The following is a 24,434-nucleotide window of genomic DNA, read 5'->3' as shown; positions in this document are numbered from 1 at the left end:
GCCTGGAATACTTTTCCTTCTTCCAACTTCTAGATTCCCTGGCTTCTTTTAAGACTCATGCCTAGTCTGAGAAATATACAATAAAACCCGTTTACCAGCTTGTGTTACCGCCTGTAGGAGACCTTTTCTGCTTTCTGTCGAGATTAGTGCTATCCCTTCCAAGGTTATCTTCCACCTACTTTGGATTTATCTTGCATGGTCTGACTTATATGTGTTGTTTTCCCCATTAGGATATATAAGCTCCTTGAGGTCAGGGTTCATCTTTGGCTTTTGCTGCTTAATAATTATTGATTGATTTATTCTTTGTGTCACCAGCACTTAGCAGAGTGCCTTCCACGAAGTACATGCTTAGCATGTAATTGTTGATTAATTTTTCCATCTTTTAATAATCAACCCATTACATGTTAATATAAGTAACATTTTTAATGAAAAATAAAAACTAAATTTTTCCAAAAAAAGGAGATTAATAAAAAGATTAGTGTTGTTTTTATAGTAAATATTTTATGGCTGGCTTAATAGAGTCTCCTATCTACAACTGCATTCAGTCTGCTGTGATTTGTTGTTTTGGTTGAAATACAAGAAGAAAATCTAGCTTCACCTATATAGATAGTTGAAAATAATGGAAATAATAGGCAAATAATGTCTCAGAGTTGTTAGGAAAATCATTTTGACTTCACGAATCCCCTGAAAGGGTCTCAGGGACCTCTAAGGACCTGTAGACTCACACTTTGAGAATTACTGCCTTGTCTGTATCTTCAGCTGAGCTGCTAATTTCAGAACCACCACTTACAACTCATTTCTCTATCTATGGAGATGCTATGGTTGGTAATCTCCCCCTGGCAGAAGGGACAGTAACTGTCCTTAGTCAGTATTCTCATCCAATAAAGCTTCCTTCAGTTTCATCAGTCCAAGCCTTTTCCCTAGCAAAGGTTGCAACAGAAGGTGCAAAGACCTATGCTAAGAACAGGTAACCACGTCTTTTAGCTTCTCCTCTAAGTAAAGTGCTCAATAAATGCTTTTTCATTCATTCATTTTTTCTGAAGCCTTCTCTGAACTTAAAATAGTGTTTAGCTCTTTTTGATTGAACTATCACCACCCTTCCCTGGGTCCTCTCAGTTCTTCTGCCACCTAACATTTCAAGACTTCTTGTAATCCCTGGGCTGAGCTGTATCTCCCCAGATTGTCATTTCCTCCAACAGAAAAAGGATTGAGAGGATAAGGAGACAATTTTTATGTTAAGGAAACAATTTTAACCTCATCCCAGTAGCCCCTCTGTTCTAGACAGAGCAGCAAATATTGTGCTGGCTAAAGAGTTTTGAGAAGACCTTGTGACCTTTCCCCCAGTAAGATATCCCAACCTGGTCTCTTTCTCTGACCTCTCTACACACAGATAAGACAAGCATACTCTGTTGTAATCAAAATATCTACTACCCACACAGGCCAGTATGATATTCCCTTACTTATCCAGCAAGTAGATGGGCGCCAGCTCTGCACAGACAGCCCTATGGGGAGTCAGCAATCAAAGAAATAGAAATTAGAGGGCTTGCTGTCACAAAATATTGGGGACCACCTAAAATAAAGATACAGCTTAAGGAAAAGATAAAATAGTACATTTTCAACTGCAAAAGAATGTAGTGCAAAGTATGAGCATGGAAAGCAATACAGAGGCAGTAGCAGGTGGATGGGCTTGGGTCATGTAGAAAGAACACTGGTGTCGAAGACAGGAGCTCTCAACTCTATTTCTGACTATGGTTATGATTTTGGGGAAATCATTTCTCTTTCCAACCTTCAGATGTTCTCTCAATTATAAAATGAGAGATTTAGGTGAGATAGAAACAACTCACTTACAGCTTTACAAAGTATTTCACTCACAATAAACCTCTGAGGTAGGTAGAATGAGTAGTATTAGCTTCATTTTAGAGCTAAAGAAACTAATTAGTAATAATAATAATCATAGCTTTTCTATAGAGGTTTAAGGTTTGCAAACCACTTTAACAAATATTTCATGTGATCCTCTCAGCAACCCATTTTACAGATGAGGAAACTGACTATGAAAGAGGTCAGGGAACTTGCCTCGAGTCACACAGCTAGTAAGTGTCCAAGGCAGAGATTTGAACTCAGGTCTTCCTGATTTCAAGTCCCTCATGCTGTCCATGACACCACTTCTCATCCTGATTCTTGATAAATAAAATGACTTGCCTTTGATCATATAGATATGATATGAAGCCAGATTCAAAACCAGGCCTTTTTTATTAAAATAAATTTATTTATTTATTTTTAGTTTTCAGCATTCATTTCCATAAGATTTTGAGTTCCAAATTTTCTCCCCATCTCTCCCTTCCCCCCACCCCAAGATAACATGTAAATTTTTTTTCAATGAGCATTTTTTTATTAATTTTTTTGATTTATCAACAATCACTTCCATATGCTTTTGAGTTTAAAATTTTTTCCCCCTTCCTCCCCACCACCCTCCCCAAGATGGTGCACAATCTGATGTAGGCTATACATATACATTCTTATTAAACATATTTTCAGATTAGTGATGTTACAAGTAAAAATTAGAACCAATAGGAGGAACCACCAGAAAGAAGAAACAAAACTCAACAGAAGAGAAAAAAAAATAGCAAATAGTGTTCTTCAATCTGCATTCAAATTCCATAGTTCTTTCTTTGGATGTGGATAGCATTTTCCATCACAAGGCCCTTTGGAGATATCTTAGATCCTTGTATTGCTGGGAAGGGTTAAGTTTATCAATGTTAGTCATCGTATAACATGGCTGTTATTGTGTATATAACATGTAAATTGATATAGGCTCAGCATATGCATTCATGTTAAACCTATTTTCACATTAGTCATGTTGTAAAGAAGAATTAGAACCAATGGGAGAAACCACGAGAAAGGAGACATTAACAAAAAAAAAGAGAGAGCAAATATTATGCTTCAATCTGCATTCAGACTCCGTATTTATTTTTCTGGATGTGGACAGCATTTTCCATTGTTAGTCTTTTGGAGTTGTCTTAGATCCTTGCATTGCTGAGAAGAACTGAGTCTATCAAAGTTAGTCATCACTCAGTGTGGCTGTTACTGTGTACAATGTTCTCCTGGTTCTGCTCGTTTCACTCTGCATCAGTTCATACAAGTCTTTCCAGAAAACCAAGTCTCTTGACTCGAAGTCAAGTGTTATATTTGCCACTCAATCATTGAGACCTTCGAGTTCTGACATTTTATATCTCTAGAAGATGATGAATTCCACCAGAGTCCTTTCCTTCGAGAGATGGGAAGCTATGGGTGTGTAATGTTACTTATGTTCTCAGATGAGGTCAGTTGGTTTTGAGTAACTATTTTTCTTTGCTAAGAGAGAAGAATATAGTACATTATATATATGTATATATATACATATATAAAGTATGTTATAAATAATATATAATGTGGTATAGGAAAGGTGGAGTATATTAGGGAATCATGGTGATTTAAAAAAATATATCAATGAAACTTAAAAAAAAAAAAAAACCTGCCAGGGACAACAACAAAAAAAGCCTATCTGACAGAGTAATGAGACCTGGGTTAAAACAAGTTTCCATGACTTATCCATTAGATTGTAAGCTCCTTGAGGGCAGAGACTGTCTTTTGCCTTTTTTTGTATCCTTGGTGCTTAGCATAGTGCCTGGCACATATTTATTGCATGACTTACAAGGGTCAGAGATTTAGCACTGGAAGGGATGTTAGACATTATTCCAATCCCTTCATTTTATAGATACAGAAACAGATGACGTAAGAGGTTAAGGGTGAGTTGATAAAGGTCTCCCAGGTAATGCTTATTTCCTATGTGCTCATTGAAAAGTCACTGGGCCTTCCCTGAGCCTCAGTTTCCTCAGTGGTAAAAGAGATATAATGAAATTTGCATTCCCCATTTGAGAGGAGGGAAAAGAGTGAGGCAAGGTTAGCTTCATGGAATCGGTAAGTATGAAAGGAATAAAAAAAAAAATCAATTTTCCTGTTTAAAATGAGGCTCACTTATCTTCCTGAAGGTCATGAGGGATTATTGTAATTATTATTGTGGGTTTTTTTTTTTTCTGGGAAACATATGCATTTGATCCTCAATGTCTCCTTTCAGTCTGCAAGATGAATGTACATCGGCGCTGTGAAACAAATGTCGCACCCAACTGTGGGGTAGATGCGAGGGGCATCGCCAAAGTGCTGGCGGACCTGGGAGTCACTCCAGACAAAATCACCAACAGTGGCCAGAGGAGGAAAAAGGTAAATTAAGTGGCTGCTCTGAGCCTTGTAGTAAATGGGATAATGGGATTCAGGAAGCTTACTTATCCTGGGCCCCAGAGATTCATAGCATTTACTTGAAATAAGTCTGTGTAAAAAAAAAAAAGAAAGACTATTCACCCTAATCCCATCTTAGTTGTTGCCTTATTTTTCATTGGCCTGAAGGAAAGTTTGTCAAGAAAAGATCTAAGCTTAAAGAGCAGAACTTTGAAATTTCCTCGAGGAGAGAGGGAGGAAAACCTGCCGTAAAACCCCACTGTGTGCAGAAATATACTCCCATGTGCCCAGGTTGGCAAAAGATCAGCATTAGGAGATGGAATTCCCCAGTGGCATTGCTCTAATGAGGATAAATGTCAGAAATAAAACAAATAAAACAAAAAACCCTGGAACACCATACTTTTCTAGAGGGGAAGGAAAGTAGAAACAGGAGTGTCGGAATGCAGCTACCCGTGGACGTGGTCAAAATTCCATGACATCAAACATCTGTGTCTTCCTTCAGAGAAACCAGTCTGATCTCCATCTGTATGAAATTCTAAATGCAGGAGAAAATGGTCCTTTTGTTACCCATCCTTCAGGGGGATGTGTGTGTCCATACATATATACATACACACACATACCTATCATGTATGTATGTATGTATGCATGCATGCATGTATGTATGTATCAAAGACTTTTGGGACATATTGTACGTAGTCAAATACATATGTATGTGTGTGCATACATACACAACATGCACACACGTGTACATGCACATGATATATGCATCGTATGCATCACACCTGTGTGATATGTGCCATGCACATGTATGTATATGTCATGTGTATCATGTGTATATGTGTATGGCATATACATAGTATATATTTTTTCATAAGTCAGGGCCCACAGATGTGAGTCGTTCCCCCGAGGCTTTAGCAGCGACTTTGTGTCCGAGGTCTTCTCCAACTTTGGCTTCCTGCCTAGAAGTTTTCAGAAATCTTTGAAAAAGTTGTTATGAGAAAAGTGGGAGTAAGTTAATTGAACTATAAATCTTGGCATGGAGGAATGAGTTCCATCAGCCAGTCCTTTCAGATACTTTATCATGCTGTCTGGCCCTGGGCAGAACATCAGGAGGACTTCCATCTAACTTTCCAGAGTAATCTACATCAGAGCCCAGAAGAAAGCAAGCATGTCCAAGGGACTCTACTGGACCAGAAAAGCAAGAGAACCTTCAATCTTTTCTTAATCATTAGAGCTCACTTACACGGGCCATCCATTTCCCAGACAACATGTGGCTGTAGATGCTGCCTGCCTTCTTTCCCTTGTGACTCTCGAAAATGCTTTGGCCCTTGGCTACGGAGGGACAGCTACATTTTGCCTTCCTAAAACATGTTTTCTAGTTTTTACCTTTAAAAAGTATTGTTGCAAAGGCTAAGTAGAAAATGTCACCCTTGCTAGGAGAATTTAACTGTGATCTACGTGTCTCTGGTGGCCATCTTCTCGTTCCAACCTTCTCATTTCCATATCCATCAAGAGGAATGAGGCTGTACTGGATTCCAAGGAGCACAGAGAGTCAGCAGTTATCATGCCAGGCAGTATGAATATATTTCTTAATCAAGTTTTTCAATTAGCAAACTTTTTTTTCCTGTTCCTCTCACAAACAAAATGAAAAAAAAAAAAGAAGAAAAACAACACTCTTGTAACAGATATGCATAGTCAAGGAAAACAAATTCTCATGTTGACCATGTCTAAAACTGTGGGTTTCATTTTGTACCCTGAGTCTATCATCTCTCTGTCTAGAAGTATGTAACGTGTTTCATCATCAAGCCTCTGGAATCATGATTGATGATTATAAGAATCAGAGTTCTTCAGTCTTCAAAATTGTTTATCTTTTCAATGAAGATGTTATAGTGTCACTTACTGTCTTGGTTCTTCTCACTTCACTCTGCATCAGTCCATATGAGACTTCCCACATTTCTCTGAAACCACACCCCTCATCGTTTCTTACAGCACAGAGCTCTTCTATTGTAATATTCATATATCCTGATTTTTTTAGCCATTCCCTGAGTGATATAGACATCACCTTAGTTTCTATTTGCTTGCCACCACAAAAAGATAAATAAAATTTTATTTTAATTTATGTAAATTAGATAAATACTTTTGTACATATAAGATCCTTTCCAGGCAGGACATTCTTAAGGGGAGAGTCAGATAAATGTGTAGGATGGAAATAAGAACAAAGTAGAATCTTTCATTGACTTCCTTTTTCCTCCTTCTCTTGTGCCAGAAATAATGTAACAATGCAATCTTATTATTGAATAAAATACAGCATAAAAAATGACATTAAAAACACAGATTTCTGCACAGCTTTGGTGCCCCTCCAGCAGCTGCACCTCATCCAAACGTCCTGGGTCATTGTAAGGCCTGTTGGAAGGAGGCCAGTGAGCTCATTCAAGCAAGTGATACTGCCAAAAATAAGGGCTTATGATGGTGATATTTTTATCACTCGAATTCCATTGAATGCAAACACTGGACAATAGTTTAGTCTCTTTGTTCCCACATTATTGTTGGAACGACTGCCATAGTTCTACTTAGAATGAGAGGTTGGGAAAAAGAGGCCCCTGTGGCCTGGAGCACAAGATTGCTTCTCAGCTTCAGTTCCTGGTTTTACCATTGTGTCAACACCGCCTCTGTGCAGAGGGTCCATTCAGAAAGAAAGTGCATCTGAATGGCTCTTCTGGGCCAGAAGGGCAAGAGCCAAAGGAATCCAACCTACTCCGTAAACCTTAAACGGTTGCCACTGCCTAGGGCAGGGAATGACTTCCTGGAGAGAGATGTTGATACAGTTAGGAGCATGATTAACACATGTTTCTTGAGCTTGTGTTGTGACGGCCTCATTATGCTAGGGGTGGTGAAATTGAAAACATGCATCCTCCCCACTTAACTAATTTATAATCCCATTTAATGGATAAAAAAATGCACCCACTGGAAAGTAGCATGGTTCCATGGACGGAATTCTGCACTTGGAGTCAGGAATGCCAGGATTTGAATCCTGCCTCTGATGCTGTTTTTTAATTAAATTTTTTTTTTCAATTAAAAAACCTCAATTTTTTTTTCTCCTTCCCTACACCTCCACCGTTTGCCACCACAAAAAGAAAATAAAAACCACAACCCTGTAACAAATATGCATAGTCAAGTAAAACAGTTCCCCTCATTGTGTATGTCTAAGAATGTATGTCTCACTCTGCACCCAGAGTCCATCACTTCTCTGTCAGAAGGTGGATAATATGCTTCATCATTAATTCCTTAAAATCATGATTGATCACTAAATAGATCAGAGTTCTTATAGCTTTCAAAATTGTTTGTTATTGTGTTGTTATTGTACAAATTGTTCAATTGGTTCTACTCACTTCACTCTGCATCAGTTTGTACCATTCTTCCTAGGTTTCTCTGAGATTATCCTTTTCATCATTTCTTATAGCACAATAATATTGCATGGTATTAGTATACCCTAATTTGTTCAGCTACTCCCCAGTTAATGGGCCCCTCCTTAGTGTCCAGTTCTTTGCCGCCATAGAATGAGCTGCTATAAATATTTTTGTCTGTATGGGTTCTTTTCCTCTTTCTTTGATCTCTTTGAGGTATACTGTTTCTGATACTGATTGTGTGACCCTGGGCAGGTCACTTAAGACTCTTAGTGCTCTAGCCCTCACTTCTTAAACTGTGGGTCATGATGCCATGTGTAAGAAGTGCTAAAGGGTCCATGAGTGGAAAAGTTTAAGAAGTGCTACTCTAGGCAACCTCTTAGAATATAAGTTTCGCAGAAGGTGCTGACTTGCATTAGCAGAGGGACTTTGCTCATCCTGAAGTTCTCTATATCAATAATATCACAGATCTAATCCCTTTCTCTATCCTGAGTACCAATCTCACAGGCCTGTTGTGAAGATTAAATTAATTCCTAGACTTGAAGTGTTCTGTGAATTTCTGAATGTAAGCTAGCTATTGCTATATATAAATAAAAAATTAATAAAAAACTAAATAAAATTATTTTTGTTTAAATTAAATATGCAATTTTGATAAAATTTAAGTAAATGAATAAAATATTAGCAGTACAAAGCAGTATGAGATGAGGGGCCAAATGAGTGGTGTAAACATAAAGTGTTATAGGAGCTCAGACAGAAGATAGAAGTCACTTCTAACCTAGGTGATCTGGGAAGACTTCATAGAGCTAACAGATTTGAGATTGATTTCAGAGTATGAGTGGGATCAAGATAATCAGAGCATCATACAAACACTTGGAAATCTCTCTCTCTCTCTCTCTCTCTCTCTCTCTCTCTCGTTCTCATTTAATTCCTTAATGAGAAGAGAGCTGAAGCCTTTTGAGGTCACCACCTTTAAAATGAATTATGATATTTGGAAAGCATGCTGCCTGTCAGCTCTTTGGCTGATTTGGGACCAGAGACCTTCCCAGCTAACTATGTGTGTGTCTGTGTATGTTCTCAGCTAATTGCAGGTGCTGAGTCTCAGCAGCCAGTCCCTGGGAGCTCCCCGTCTGAAGAAGATCGATCCAAGTCAGCGCCCACCTCCCCTTGTGATCAAGGTGAGAAGCTGTGGTGTTCTTCCCTCAATATCAAGTTGTGCTTTTGAGGAGCCGGCTTGTTCTAATCCTTTTTTTTTTTTTTAAGTGCTTGGCATATATATAGTAGGTTCTCAGTAAGTGGTGGATTTAATTAAATGCAGTTTGGAAACCTAAGCCCTATTTTCTCAAAGAAAGAAAGCTTGGGTTAGAATGACTTACAGTCTGAGGAAGATCTCCACATTCCCTTTTCTCATTCAGTCATTCACCAGATATTTCTGAGGGCCTATTGTGTGTAAGACACAGCATTATTAAGCCCTACGTGAGTAACTGTGCCTTTTCTAAAGTTCCTCTGTGCCAGTAGAGAGAAGCAAAACATCCTCCAGGTTTATGGTTCTTTCTTTCCCCTCCCTTCTTTCTCTTCTCTATGACTAGTAGGCAGTGAGGTGAAGCTGCTTTGCCAGTCTGTGACCCTTCCTCTCATCATCTGTATCCATCTTCTACCAACCTTCCTATATCTAGGTACCTCCTCATCACTAGGTCGTTGTGTTCCTTCTCATCGTAACTGGCTCTTTACTTTGGAATCAAGATTGGAATAGGCTGAGGATGGAGGGAGCTGGAGAATCATGTGTCTGAGTACCTTCAGTCCATATAGTGACTAGTAGATGGTTATGGGGCCTATGCTGGGCTGTGATGGGGGAGGCTGGCTTTAATCTTGATTTGCCAACACAATTTAGTTTGGAATTCATAGAAGGTCATAGGCTTTAGAGCTGGAAGGGAACATCAAGTTTGCCTCCTCCCCCATTTTATGGCTGAGGAAACTGAGGCCAGGTAGATAAAATTGTTTGCTCACCTACATAGTAAGAAATGAACCAGAACATGAACCCAGGTCTTCCAACTCCACATTCAGTGTTCTTTCATTTCCCTTCCACTCTTCTTGTTTTTAAATTTGTGAGGACTTGACCTTATCCTGGGAAAATATCAGAACATGAATAAGGTTTCAGTGGGCCTGGGAATGTCAAATAAATATCACAGAAGTGCCATTTATCCATTCACTCAGTTCATTCAACGAAATGCCTACTGTGTAGCAAGCACTGAGTGGAGCGTTTAGATGAGATACAATAGAGGTGTAGATGAGATACAGTCCCTGCCCTTGAGAGAAGTGTGTGCCATTCCCGATAACATTAACAGCAACATTCACTTTTTGCCTTTTCAAATCACCATCCTTTGTTTCTCTTCATGTTAGGTAAGCAGGGCCAATAGTTAATTACTGCTCCCATTATACAGATGGAGAAGCTAGAGCCCAGAGAGGTGAAGGGACTTAGGGTCACACATTGAATTAGTGGCAGTGGTGAGATTAGAACCCCAACCTCCTGGCTCAGTGTAACCTAACTTCAAGATAGATCCCATGAAGGTGATTGTAGCCTCACTGTAGCTTCTAGTGAGGAACTAATTTCAGTGCAGGATTAGCTTGCTAGAATTAGTTCTTCCTTCAGTGTTGAGGAATGCTGGGGAATGAGGGCCTTGAAAGACTGAAGATAATCTTTAATTTAATAAATACTATATCCGAGGCTTTGGAATGAATAGGAGTGATCTCTGGAACTATGTGGATGTTATCACATGAGCTTTATAAGATGACCCCAAGAGAAGCCTCAGGAAAGATGGCATGATTTAGAGTCAGAGAAAGCTGTTCTGCTGCTTATAACCTCTGGGGCCATCAGCACATTACTTCACCTCGATAAATAAAGAGGTTGGACCGGTTCTTAAGCTTTATTTATGTCATAGATGCCTTTGGCAGTCTAATAAAGCATAACGACTTCTCAGAATGTTTTTAAATGCACAAAATAATGTACATAATATTATAAAGGAAACCCACCATTTTGAAAGACGGTTACCAAATTTTTTTTTTAAAGGTAAGTCCACAAACCTGCAGGTTAAGAACCCCTGGGCCACATAATGTGTAAGGTCCCTTCAATTCTAACTCCGTGGTCCTATAAAAAAAAATCACTTATGATCATGAGGAAGTATTTTGGGAGGGCTACTGGGATAGGTAGGAGTTAAGAGACTTGGTTGTGAGGACTTAACTAATTTACTATATGACCTTTGACAAGATACTTTGGTTCTGAGCCTCAGTTTCCTCATCTGTCAAGTGAAGATATTAATACCTGCCTCACATGGTTAATGTGAAGACAGAGAGGAAAAATAGATGGGAGAGCACTTAGAATAATAAAAAGTAGTAGTATTACATATGCTGGTCATTGTTGTGGAAGGCATGTTTTCTGTGATCACTCAAGGCATTTTGAGGAAACAGCCCATTAGCTTCATGCTTTCTTATCCTAAATCAATGAAATATTGCCTTCCAAAAGCTATTCAAGTTTCAGCATTTAAACCTGGGCTTGTTGCATGTGTTCTCTGGGAGTTTTTCTTCATTTGGAGATAGAAAGCTGTGGATTCTGGGAGGGCTGTCACTTTAATGAGAGACGTTCTTTTGTCCCCAACATCATATACCAAGAGTACCAGAAGCATCATGGTTTAGTAGAAAGACCCTGGATTTTAGTTACAGGACCTGGATTTGAGGCCCAGTCAAGTCACTTAGAGCTGTGTGACCTTGGAAAAGTCATACCTTCTCTGGGCTTTGGTTTCCTCATCTTTAAAATGGAGACGTTGAACCAGATAACCTTTAAGGTCCCTTGTAGTTCATACATGTTATGACCTGTACTTACAGAAGCAATTTCAAAGCTGGAATTCCAGTGTATCTATGTAGACACATCCTGATTCCTTCACTAGAACTGATGATTTCCAAATCAACAGGATAAATTCTAGGGGAAAACCAAACATACACACATTTGGCCCTTTGGATGAAAAGTCACAAATCCTTTACCTGAGGGGTGTCTTGTGAAAGCAAAGCCTTATCTTGATTCAAAGGGTTAATAATTCTGTGTACCCCTTCCAGTAATCCTGTTTGTTCATAGACATATTTTGAAATCAGATTATGCTGAAGATGTCCATTTCAACACAGTCTAGTGTGTGCCTTTGGTTAACAAGTAGCTAACGATAAAGCTTCTTCAAATATAAAAGGTCAAAGGATTAACTAGTGTTATCATACACATGTAATATACATCATATACTCTAACAGAGAGAAAAAGACAGTTTATTCTTGCAAAATCTCCTAAATGTGTGGAAGGGTTCCTACCATGCGTGAGATAATCTTCTGTACATCCCTACATAACCGGGGGATGATTCTGTTGTTAACCATTGCTCATTTTCCTAAGAAGTTCTTATTGCCCAGTAGGTAATTGGGGCAAATCCAAGAACAAAGCAAAGCACAGTCATTGAGATGAGACCTCTTTGAAAATAGGGCTATCAGCTGTGATTTGCTCTTCTTAGTTAGTGGTCATGGTCATTCTTGTCACTGTTTTTAGATCCTGGAATAGGACCTGCTAAGCTTGTTATTGTGGGCATGTCATGAGGCTCTGAGGTCTAACTAGAGCCTCATCTTGTCTTCCTATATAGGGCACTGGGCCAGGCCCTGTATGAAATGTGTTACTGTCCAATGCCCCTGTGTGTTGTGAGCCCTGGGGTCTAAGGTAAATCCAAAGGTGGAACACTTTGGGCCAATGGCACTGTTTGAGGAGAGGGGAGGGAAGGAAGTCTAGGGATGAGGAGGGGAGGAAGTTCAAAAGCTTGAGCATTGGAAGGACAAGGAGGCCCCTGGAGTTGTCTGCTTAATTGCATGATTTGTCACCCTTGTTCTCAGAAATCAAAGAACTTGAAAACAACATTAGGAAGGCCTTGTCATTTGACAACCGAGGGGAGGAGCACCGGGCGGCGTCATCAACAGATGGGCAACTGGCCAGCCCTGGAGAGAATGGCGAGGTCCGGCAGAGCCAGACGAAGCGGATGGGCCTAGAAGAGTTCAACTTCATCAAGGTGTTAGGCAAAGGAAGCTTTGGCAAGGTGTGTGGTGTCAGTGATTCCTCTGGTTTTGCTTAAGCAGGTGTTCAACTTAGCTCAACAAACATTTGTGAAGGACTCACTGTATTCAAGGCATTATTGCCTCATTTACACTCTCTGATGCTGGGTTGCCTTGGGCTCAACTAGGTCCTGTGAATTTCCTTCCTGTTATAGTCAGCTGGGTAACCTTAGTCATGTCATTTAAACAACAATCTGCAAAATGAGGAAATTAATTCTTTCCTTCTCCTTACCCTTAAAGTTTTTTGTTTTTGTGTCTGTATTTTCTGTTCGTTTTAGTAATGGCCAAATAAGGTAAATGATATAAAAACATTTCGGAAAGTTAAAGTATACATAGACATATATATACACACATACACACACACATACGTACATATGTGTGTGTGTATGTGGGTGCATATAGTCCAGTCATCTCTCCTTTTCTTCCTTCTCCTGTATCTCCTCTTCCTTTCCTATGTACTATTCTTCCTTCCTTTGACCAGGGGTCAGTCTGAAGTCTTGCTTTTAATCCATTGCAGTCTTTGTAAATGTTCCCTGTGAACTTTATGATTGTCTCTTAAGTGGGTCTACCTGAACAAGCCCAGCCCGATGTTAGCCTCATTTTGTCCATATCAGAGAATATGTATCACTCCTCTTTTCCCCCTTTCTCCATGTGGGGCTCTGGCCTGAGTACTATATGAAGCATGTTACAAGGTGAGGTCTCTATCCTTTATGAGCTTGCGGTCTAAAGTAAATCTAAAAATAGACTAGTTTATAAGGGAGATGTAGTTTGTCATTCACTTTTAGCACTTGTTTCTGCATGTGGCAGGAATACTAATAACCCAAAGGTGTTAGAGTAAGGAGAGGCAGGCTTCCCATGTTTTGGGTAGATACTCTGTGGAGGATTAATGGAAAGACATGAGCAAGAATCCCATAGGCATGTAGAAGGATTATGATCTGCATCAGGGGATGGATTACTCACATGGATGAGATCATGGGTCAATCCAAAGCAATAAAGCAGTGTCCTCTGGCTTAGGCTTTCCCCGATCTTTTTATATTTTGCACCTCCCGAGTGTGTGAACGCAAGGATAGGTGATACAGATCCAATGTCCCACTTGCATAAGGCAATTTATGGTAATGTAGCAATCCTCACGATGGTCTTACATATAGATATAGATATAGATAATAATAATGCTCATTTTAGATGGGATAGATAGAAAACCTAAGAAAACAGATCAGGGTTTGGACTCCAACCCTTGACCCCTTCATAACCACAACCCCTAGGCCTGCTAGGATCATCGTGTATCTCTCTAAACCACGGATTGCACAGGGAGCTAATGGAGCTGACCATTCAGAAATCCAAAGAGTAGAGGCACTGAGGCTCTGGAGACAAGCAGACTAGCCCTGGCAGATCAAGGGGAGACAAGTTATGGCAAGTCCCGGACACTTGAAAGCCCTAGTATGTAGGTCAGCTGGCTTTCTTGACATATGGCCCTGTTCCATGTCTCTCCCACCGAACACCTCAAAGAGAACAAATGCACGCAATTGCTCCAGGATCCTTGGGGCTATTTTTCCAGGTCCCTTACCTCCCTCTATCTGACCTGAAATCTCAGGGGCAGGGTCAGGATGGGAGCCTTCACCTTACTAGATGGTAATTCCTGAAGTAGCTACATTCCTTAGACAGGCTAAAGAAGATCTGGACCGCAGTACTGGGACCAGGCTCAACTCCATTCAGTGCAAACTTTGCCAGCAATTGGACTTAATATTCCTCATTCTAAGCATGTGATACCAGCACTATGAGAGGAAAATTAGATCATTCAGAGTTTCTGTGTAGTAAAGATAGAATGTGTGTGTTAACCATATAAGTCCATCACCTATATTTTTAGGGGGAAAAAATGCACAGCTCAAGCTTAAGCCAGTTTTAAAGAATGTAGGTTATGTGTGGGTGATCACAGGTCTTTAGGCTGCCATCATGAATCCCCTAATTAGGTTTTTAAGTTGATGGATTCATTTGGATAATGCCCATGACATTTCATGATTCAAATGGGAATAAAAAGAACCTTTCCTTCCTGTTATATAAAAGCAGTATGTTATAGTGGGAAGAGAGTTAGACTTGGAGGCTTGTATTCAAATCCTGATGCTCACTAGCTGTTTGACCATAGGCAAATTACTTAACCTTTCTGAGCCTTTGTTTTCTCATCTGTCAAATGGAGAAAATAATCTTTGCATTACCAATCTTACAGGATTATTGTGAAGACAGTGCTTTGTAAACACTGTGGTGCTATATAAATGTGAATTAGATAAATAAAATTAATATGATTAGTTTTGCATATACAATAAAATTTTGTTATTTACAGAGAAATGGGTCTTTAAGTCACTTATCTTTGACTGATGTGGTTTTTTTCCCCCTGGGCGTCTAGATATAGGAATACTTAACCTAAATATTTTGCTTGGTTTCAGGTCATGCTAGCAGAGCTCAAGGGCAAAGACGAGGTGTATGCTGTGAAGGTCCTAAAGAAAGATGTCATCCTTCAGGATGATGACGTAGATTGCACCATGACAGAAAAGAGGATTCTAGCCCTAGCCCGGAAACATCCCTACCTGACACAACTCTACTGCTGCTTCCAGACTAAGGTAGGGTGGATCAGCAAGCTCTATGACCTTCTCCTTGGAGGAGGTGGGACACCAGAATGGTGAACTCCAGGTGGAAAAGCATTTGAAGTATCACTGTGTACTATGTCTACAAAGAATTTATTAGTATGGTGGGTTTCTTCCTTGGAAAGACTGGTGTAACGGAATTTTTCTTTGAAAACAGAGTTAATCTAATTAGCTGTGTGGGAATGAAAGGATCCTGGCAACGGCTAAACTCCCTTGTGGCAGAACCGGGCCATGCCATGTGGCCTAACTCCTGGTTTGATAGAAGGTACCCCGGGCTAAAATGAAGATGACCTAGGATCTAGTCCCAGCCCTGCTGCTGGCTTACTTTGTGACCCTAGAGAATTCCATGAGCCTCCTTAGGCCACAGTTTCTTCACTAGTCTAGCAAAGATTTCATTAAATCTGCCCGACCTATTTCCCCATATAATGAGAAACAGATCATAGAAGTGAAAACATTTTGTTAATTGTAATACTAATACATTGTAATTGAAGCATTATTCAGTGCCATAACATGTTGGAGGCAGGTACCAGAAGATGGCAGTAAAGAAGCAAAGATATTATGGACTGATCGGCTATATACGCTGTAATAGAAAATGCAGATTTCAAGCTATTAGAACTTTTTTTCTATTCAGCTCAAGGGTGAGATCAAGATTTGGTAAATGGTGGGAAAAGCACTAAATTGGGAGTTGAGACACTTGGGTTCTAGTTCCTCTTCTGCCACTAACTAGTGAAGTAGTTGTGTGAATTTGGCCAAATCCTTTAATCTCCCCAGGGCTCATTTTCTTTGTCTGCGAAAGAGTGGGGTGTATAATTCATATTGATTGAGGCTCCTCCTCCATATGTCTCTCGTGATAGGAATGGATAAACGGGGTATGGGGGAGATAGCTACAACCATGGCAGCACGGACTTTGTCTAACTCTGGTATGGCTGTGGTTCCCAGGAGACCCAATGTGTCACTCAAAATTTGTTTTGGATATAGAATTGTGTTGAATGCCTCTAGTTGTATTTATGAAAGCAAAGAAGCAAAACCAACATGGAGATTAAGGGACCTTCTTCTGTCCCTCTGTATATCATGCTTTCCCACCTGGTATTGACTTATGTGGTAGATTTTTACCAGTCCTTTCACAACCTCCCCTCACCTTTCCAAAGTTATGGGAAATCATCTTTCCACCACCCATTTCGTACCGCCACTAAACTACAGAGTACGGATGGACTTCACTTCATGTAACACACACACAGTCCTGAAAAGTTGCAAGTAATAACATTCTTGTAATGTGAATCATTTTTTGAAATTCACTAAGCTAGCTTAAAAGTATAAAGTAGATTAAAAGAACCCCATGATGAAAACTTTTATAAAGCAAATAATCACCATCTAATTAATCCCTTTTTGAGGAAATAGGAATTTTCTTATCATATCCATCAGTCAGCAATGGGATAGAAAGAACAGTAGATTTAGAGCCAGAGGGAGACAGAATGATATAGGAGAAAAGGCACAGGGTTTGAAAATCAGAAGACCTGGGTTCCAACTTCAGTTCTGTTTACTATCTGTTTGACCTTGGGCAAATCACATATTCACTCTAGGCGTCAATTTCCTCATTTGTGAATAGATGGGAATTGGATTTGACAGCTTCTAACTACCTTTTAGCTTTAAGTGTTGGGATTCGGTTTACTGAGTTCCTGCTTTTTGCCCAGCACTCTGAAATTCCAAGAGAAGAAAAAGACTAAGTCCTTTCCACTGAAGTCTAGGACAGAGGTGTCATGCAACACTCCTCAGTGTTTGGCCTTTGATGGGGGATCAGTAAAAAAAAAAAAAAGAGACTCAAGGGGGCTGAAAAAAAGTTCAACAGAAATGAGAAAGGGCCTGTATATAGTCTCAGACTAATTTCTATAGTGAGAAACCTTTTTATCCACGGGCCCCTTCAGGGAACCACAGGATCGCAAGAATGACAGCAAACAGGGACAGGAGTGGAACAGTAAGACTCTTCTGGGCCAGGCTGGGATATGTACGAACGTGAGCAAAGATCAGGGCAGTGGCAGAGAAGTTCCTGGATCAAGCCAAAGATTGGGTTCAAGCCAGGACCTGTGGGAACCAGAAGAAGCAGTGAAACACTGAGTCAGGATGAGGAATATACCTGAACTTTTCCTATCAGTGGTATTGTGAGTCATATGGACTGTGGAGGCCTAGTGGGAATGGTGTTGATGATAGGAGAGACTGACTACAGACCTAAGTGCTTACCTTTTGTGAGAGGGTTTTTAAATATCTCTGGGTTAGTACTTTAAGTCTGGAGAGATGCACAGGCCCACCATAGGGGATGGCCACTTGATCTTTCCTTGTGGGGCCTTTATTTAGGGTAGTATTCTAAGTTAGTTGAGTTGGATAGGGCCTTGGGGAAGTGAGAGAGAGAGAGAGAGAGAATTGTCTTCATTATTTATGGACTTAGGTACTAGTCTTTGCATTTATTAGTCATGTGAAATAAATCCTGTTCTATATTTGGTGTTTAGTTAGCCTGAGCTTTTGAATGGGAACTTAAGGTCCTCTTCTTATTCTTGTACAACCTTAAACATGAGCCAGAGTATGCTGTTCTCCCTTAGAGGGGCCAAACATGAGCCAGTTTTTGATGGAACCAAGAGCTACCTGGATATGGGCAAACATGAATTGAATTCTGATGTTCCACAGGAAAATTCCAGGTGGGGGCTTAAGCTGAAGAGGTTTTTTGGTCCTGGAGGTGGACCAGATTTATATTTCTTCCTCTGTTTGGAAAGTTTGTCTTTATCTCCATTTGTGTAAATCCTTCCCTTCCTCTAAGCTATAGTGCAGGTATGACCTCCAAAATTAAACCTTTCTTCCTTGAGAATCTAATCAGGAAATTTAGTATTCACTGACTAAGAATTATCTCTATAATTTAGGATTGTGCTAAGTACTTTACCCCCTTTTCAAACTTTATTGCAATATTTTGCCTGAACTTTCTCTTGGCCTTTATCCCTTTCTACCTTATAGCATATTTATTGCTATATAGAGAGTGTACACTAGATGGTAAGCTCCTTGAGGGCAGGGGCTGTGCTATTTGTTCATTTTTGTGTCTGTGAGTTTTTGAATTGAATGCCTGTTGTTCAGTCATTTCAATCAATCGTGTCTGACTCTTTGTGACCCCATTTGGGATTTTCTTGGCAAAGATGCTGGAGTGGGTTGCCATTTCCTTCTCCAGTTCATTTTACAGAGGAGGAAACTGAGGCAAACAGCATGTCGTGACTTGCCCAGGGTCACACATCTGGTGTCTGAGGTTGGATTTGAACTCAGGTCTTCCTGACTCCAGGCCTGGCAATCTATCCACTGCACCACCTAGCTGCCCTGACATTTACATTTATAAAAATGACATTTACAAGGTATTCACTTTTTAATTATTTGAAGAAATGCCATGAATTTGAGAAAAGGGGTTTTTTTGGTTGGTTTATTTTAAATGTTGCTTTATTCCAGAACTTAGTTCAGTACTAGGGTAGTAGAAAGAGCATTGGACCTAGGATCAAAAGGCCTGGGATCGAATCCTGGTTCTACGTAAGCACACTGCCTATGTGACAATCAGTATGTCATGTCAGTTCTCTGAACTGTTTACTTATTTGTGGGTATTAATAATGAAATTTGCCTTACTAAATGACCCTCATCAGATCATCAGGAAGGCGCATAAAAGTGGAGATTTTGTTATTCTCCTTATGAATATAAGTGAGGCAGATATTTAGTGAAAACTGAAAATAGACCAGTTTAGTAGTGAGTTATCCATTACTGAAGGTTTCAAGGTGAAGCTGGTTAACTCCTTCTTGCAGATATTGTAGGAGGATTAATTTGTGCCTCAGATCCTAGGCAAAATTGAACTAGATGACTTTTAACTCCAAGATTGTGTTACTTTCTGACTATAGAACCAAAGGTTCAGTAGTATAGTTCAGATAGTTAATAATGAAGAACTTCACATGGTACAGAATGAGACATATATTTTGAACGTGACCAGTATGGGAATGTGTTTTGCTTGATTATGCATATTTATTACAAGGTTTTGTTTTTGTTTTCTTTCGGGGGGGTGGAGGTTGGAGGGAGAGATGAGAGATTTTTATTAATTAAAAAAATAAATTTTAATTTAAAAAACTTTAAAAAATAGTAAAGGAGCTAAGAAAAAGGAGAGTCTTGGGGGCTGGGTGTGAAAGTTCAGTCAGGAAAGACTTCAGTGAGATGGTAGGCCTCCTACAAGGCTTAAAGAATGAATGTGAATTGTACAGACAAGGAAGATGGGGTGGGGAGACATTCTAAGATACATAGGGTGGGGGAGGGAGGAGAAGGAGAAGACTGTATTCTCCTAGCTACACCTCACTAGACTCGGACTCACATTTCCCCTGCCAAGTATGTACCTTTCCCACCATGAACTTGGTTTTGACTTGGATGCCGTCATCTCATTAAGGAAAGCAAACATTTGCTTTCAATCCTATTAAGATTTCTTTCACTCTTGTTTGTTTATCACACACAAGGCAATAATCATGTTAAATACAGATTTAATTATTTTGGAGGGATTATTTTTATTTAGAAATGTAGGAATAAGTGTCACCTAAGAAAACATTCCTCCCTCCCCATTGCATAAGTCTGAGTGCTGAGAAGAAGCTGTTGAGTATGTTTGGTGAGCCCAGCTCCCTGGCTAAGCTTCAAAGGGAGCAGGTGTAGAGCACTGTTCTGTGCTGCTCCAAGAGAGTCTTGAAGGTCAGTTATATAAGCGCATTGACATCGGCCTGGAGGACAGGTGTTATGTTTTGTCTCTGCAGGTCACCAAGTGATCATTAAAAAGGGAGATCCATTTGTGACAAAGACTAGTTAGGCTCCAGTCTCCTCTCAGCGTCTGGAACAGGAGGAACCAAATGAAATATCACGAGACGTACCCAATGATCACAGTAGCGATAAAAACCCAGCCAATGTGGGTTCCTGGGCTCTGCCAACATGTTGAGGACTAAGACCATAGAAGGAGATGTAGTTCCTGCCCTCCAGGAGCTTAAAATCTATCTTTGGGAAGAAAGAAATAACACATATGAATCAGAGACACTCTCTAATTGTGTCCAAATGAGCTAGTAAATTATCATTTGTTAAGTGTCTGCTAAATGCCAGGCTTTGTGCTGGCTGCTGGAGATAGAAAGAGAAAAAAGAAAGTCCCTCAAGAAGCTTATGTTCTCATGAGAGAGCCCAACATGTTCTATCCAGGCTAGAGCCTGGAACTGGGATGTCTGGTAGCAGGAACTCCCAAATGAGTAATCTCTTCAACTGATGCATGTCGGCACCTTCTTTGCAACTTGTGGTCTTAGAATTGCCTCAGTCACTGAAAAGTTAAGGGACATGGCCAGCGTCACATAGCCATAGATGTGTCAGAAGTGAGAACTGAACTCAAGTTTTCCTAGTTCCCAGGTCAGCGCGCTATCTTCCTTGTCATATTTATCTCATGTACCTATATAAATATGTGCAAAAGACAAATATAGAAACACACAGTGTTTTTGGGAAAGAAAGCCTAATGTATACCAAATGCATCACACCCATATGCACACACGTACACATGCATCAATGTTATATATACATACATATGTATGTATGTGTAAGAGCCATATAGATGTAGACACATATCTGTGTTTTTCTCTCACTAACACAACACAACACAACATAACATAACATAACATAATGTTGTTTGTATACAGAGCTCAGAGGGGCTCTATCTCTCTCCCTCTCCTGAGTTTGTATGTGTGTGTGTGTGTGTGTGTGTGTGTGTGTGTGAATATACATAACGTGTACATATCGATGATATGTGCATATAGATATGCATGCATATATGCATCGTATGGAGATATATACATGACTGTATGTATTCATACATACATGCAGTTTTGTATGTATATATGTATGTACTATGAAGATACACACATATATACACTACACTGTATGTGTATGTATATGTATATACACATACACTATATGTGTGTATGTACGTGTGAGGATATATGTGCGTGTACGTAGGTACATGACTGTGTATATACACACGTACACATATGCGAGGTGTTCATTTATGTAGGGGTATTCGTACCTCTACATCTATATCTATATTGCATCTACATCTAGATCCATAACTTTGGATCCCAGACGGGACCTGAGCTGCGCCTTGTCAGTTTTGGGTAGGCCTAAGGGATTGGAGGCAGCTGGAAACTCAAAAATTATCTCTCAACCTAATTTTCATCATTTATTTCAAGTTCTTTACCCACTGAGATTTCTAGGAAGCAAACCATAGCGGGAGATGGAATCCCCACCTCTGTGCAGTTTCCCAGGTCACTTCTCCCTAGAAGACTATAAGGAGGAAATAAGACGAGCAAAAAAAGGGAAGAGGAGTCAGAGAAGAGGGAGCTTCTCCCCAATAGAGCCATCAGAATAGCTGACAGAGAACTGTGATTAACAACTGGATGAAACTTTTAAAAATGTCCATAATCCTAGATTTGGAGTGAGAAGAAAACCTAGCGGTCATCTAGTCCGTTTCCTCGTCTCCGCCTCTTTTGACAGATGAGGAAACTGAGGCCCGGGGAGGTTACACGACTTGCCCCAGTGCCCCCAGACGTGTAAGTAGCAGAGCTGGTGTTCGGCCGCTCTGACTCCAGAAGGCCGCTCTTTCCTCTACACTTAGGTTTTCGCTTTTTTATGTTCTTCCTGTTTCAGAATTTTTGAGCACCCAGTGTGTACACCCGGGCTCAGGTCTTTGTGGGAAAGTAGGCATAATGATAAAAATAGATAGTGCAGAAGAGAAATGATGACTTCAGTAAGGAGTCAGTTGCTTGTCTCTTGGTTTCTTTTCCTTTATCTTCTTCCTGGGGGAAACAGATTATGGATATAGTGAGTTTGTTTTTGTTGTTATAGGAAATCCAATTCTCAGACTTATTTAGATTAATTCGCAGCTTGTGTCTTGGGACCGTCGCCTGGATACAGTCCCAACCAAATGGATCCCACAAAACTTGCCATAAATAAATATACGCATATTTTTTTTTTAATCTGTAATTGTAATGGGATTTTGTTCCTAAATTGTTGGGATTTTTTTTTTTTTTTTGGTGGGTGGGTGGGTGGGTGGGGCAATTCCCTGGTAGGGCTATACAATTTAGATTCAACAGTTCTGAGGACCCAGCAAGGAAATGGAGAATAAGTCCCCAGTGATTCTCCCTTGGAAAGCTTCCCTCACTGCCGGGGGGGAAACATCAAATGGAAAAATCCTTAAAAAGCAGCAAGAAGGATGTTTTCAAATGAGTGAAGTTTCAGTGATCTTCTCTGTGCTGTTCTGTGCTGTGCTGTAGGGGGAGGGTTGATGACAGTGGAAAAAATGTAGTTTCAATGAACTCTGGTGTTTGTTTTGACTGTTAGCTTTGAAGAACAGCAAATATGCTATCTATAAAAACACACACACACACAATCAATAAACTGTATGGATGGGCCCATTGCTTGATTTGGGGGAATTTTCATTTTAGTCTGTATTTAGATGTTTTTGTTTTGAGAGATGAATATTTTAGATTAAAGTCCAAAAATCACACATCAAAGTGCTACTTTGATACCTTATTGAGGCACGGACGGGGTCCTGCCTTCTCAAGTACGGTGCCAGGGAATCAATAGTTCTGCTGGTTTCTACTAATTTGGGACGGCATTGCAGATGGATGAGCTCAGTAACAACTCATCTATCTGTCTTCCAAGGACCAGCCTACCCAAGGTTGGTCACAAAGGGATGCATTTTTTTTTTAATCTACAGTGACCCACCCATGAAGACTGTCTACTAAGATGTAAAGTGGATGTGAGCTGTGTGGGTTAATAATGATGATGATAACAATAGCTAGCATTCATATAATACTTCAAGGTTTGCAAAGCATTTCACATAAGTCATCTCATTTGATCCTCACAACAACCCTGCAAAATAGTTGCCATTATTATTCTCATTTTACAGATGAGAAAACTGAGGCACAGAGGGGTTAAGTGATTCACACAGCTAATGAATGTCTGAGGCAAGATCTGAACTCAGTTCTTCATGACTCCTAGTCCAGCACTCTCTCCTCTGGGCTACCTAACTTCCCATGTCATAAGAGAGTGACAATCCCAATACAATTACAGTCTTCCTAAAAAATCAAAATATGCTGAGAATTCACTTAAGTTGGATTAAGGAAGGTTTCTTTGTCAATTCAATTCAGTGCAATGTGGCAGGCATCTATTAAGCACTGACTATGTACCAGGCACTGCATGCAATAGGAGCAAAAAAGTCTCTGCCCTCAAAGAGCTGCCATTCTGTTGAAAGGAAACAAGATTTATACGGATAAGTAAATACAAAATACATGGTGTATAAGTCTTACTGCACTTTTAAACTACCATATAGATGTGAAATAAATTCTAAGTAATTGCAGGAGGCAAGAGTGAAGCATTAATAACTGGGGAAATCACAAAAAGTCTTCTCGCAGGAGGTGGTATTTGAGCTAAGTCTCAAAGGGGGCCGATGATTTGAAGAAATGGAGGTAAGGAGGGAGAGTGTTCCATGTATGGAGGATTGTCAGTGCAGAAACATGGTTGTGGGAGATTGATTGTTATGTTTGAAGAGCTGTAAGTAGGCCAGTTTGGCTGGTGAATAGAGTTTGCAAAGGGAGAGTAATGCGAAATAAGTCTGGAAAGAGAATTTAGAGCCAGATGGTGAAAGACGTTAGATACCAAAAAGAAGTATTTCTGTTTTATATTTAAGGCAATTGGAAGTCACTGAAATTTCTTGAGCTTGACTGACATAGACCTATGCTTTAGGAACATTAATTTGGTAGTTGGGTGGAGGATGTCAATGAACATGAACTTGGACAGACTTCAGAAGATAGTGGAGGACAGAAGGGCCTGGCATGTGGTGTGGTCCATGGGATCATAAAGAATCGGGTACGACTGAACAATGACAACAGCAACAAAGGCACTGAGAAGGGGACAGAACTCTGTC

The 24,434-nt window shown here is 40.0% G+C and overlaps 1 protein-coding gene across 1 annotated transcript in view; it reads left to right on the top strand.

Annotated features, from left to right (window-relative positions):
- The window catches only part of PRKCE (protein kinase C epsilon), a 658,716-nt gene that overhangs the window by 416,368 nt on the left and 217,914 nt on the right, over positions 1–24,434 (top strand). The window contains exons 7-10 of the mRNA XM_027864980.1: positions 4,115–4,257; positions 8,755–8,851; positions 12,585–12,784; positions 15,239–15,412. Coding sequence (XP_027720781.1) covers positions 4,115–4,257; positions 8,755–8,851; positions 12,585–12,784; positions 15,239–15,412 — 614 coding nt within the window. The remainder of the gene's footprint in view (positions 1–4,114; positions 4,258–8,754; positions 8,852–12,584; positions 12,785–15,238; positions 15,413–24,434) is intronic.

This window comes from Vombatus ursinus, unplaced genomic scaffold (assembly GCF_900497805.2).
Source record: "Vombatus ursinus unplaced genomic scaffold, bare-nosed wombat genome assembly UNPS02014778.1, whole genome shotgun sequence".
In the NCBI taxonomy this organism is placed as follows: Eukaryota; Metazoa; Chordata; class Mammalia; order Diprotodontia; family Vombatidae; genus Vombatus; species Vombatus ursinus.
Note: the sequence above shows the minus strand (reverse complement) of the source record. Positions and strands in the feature narration are given on the sequence as shown.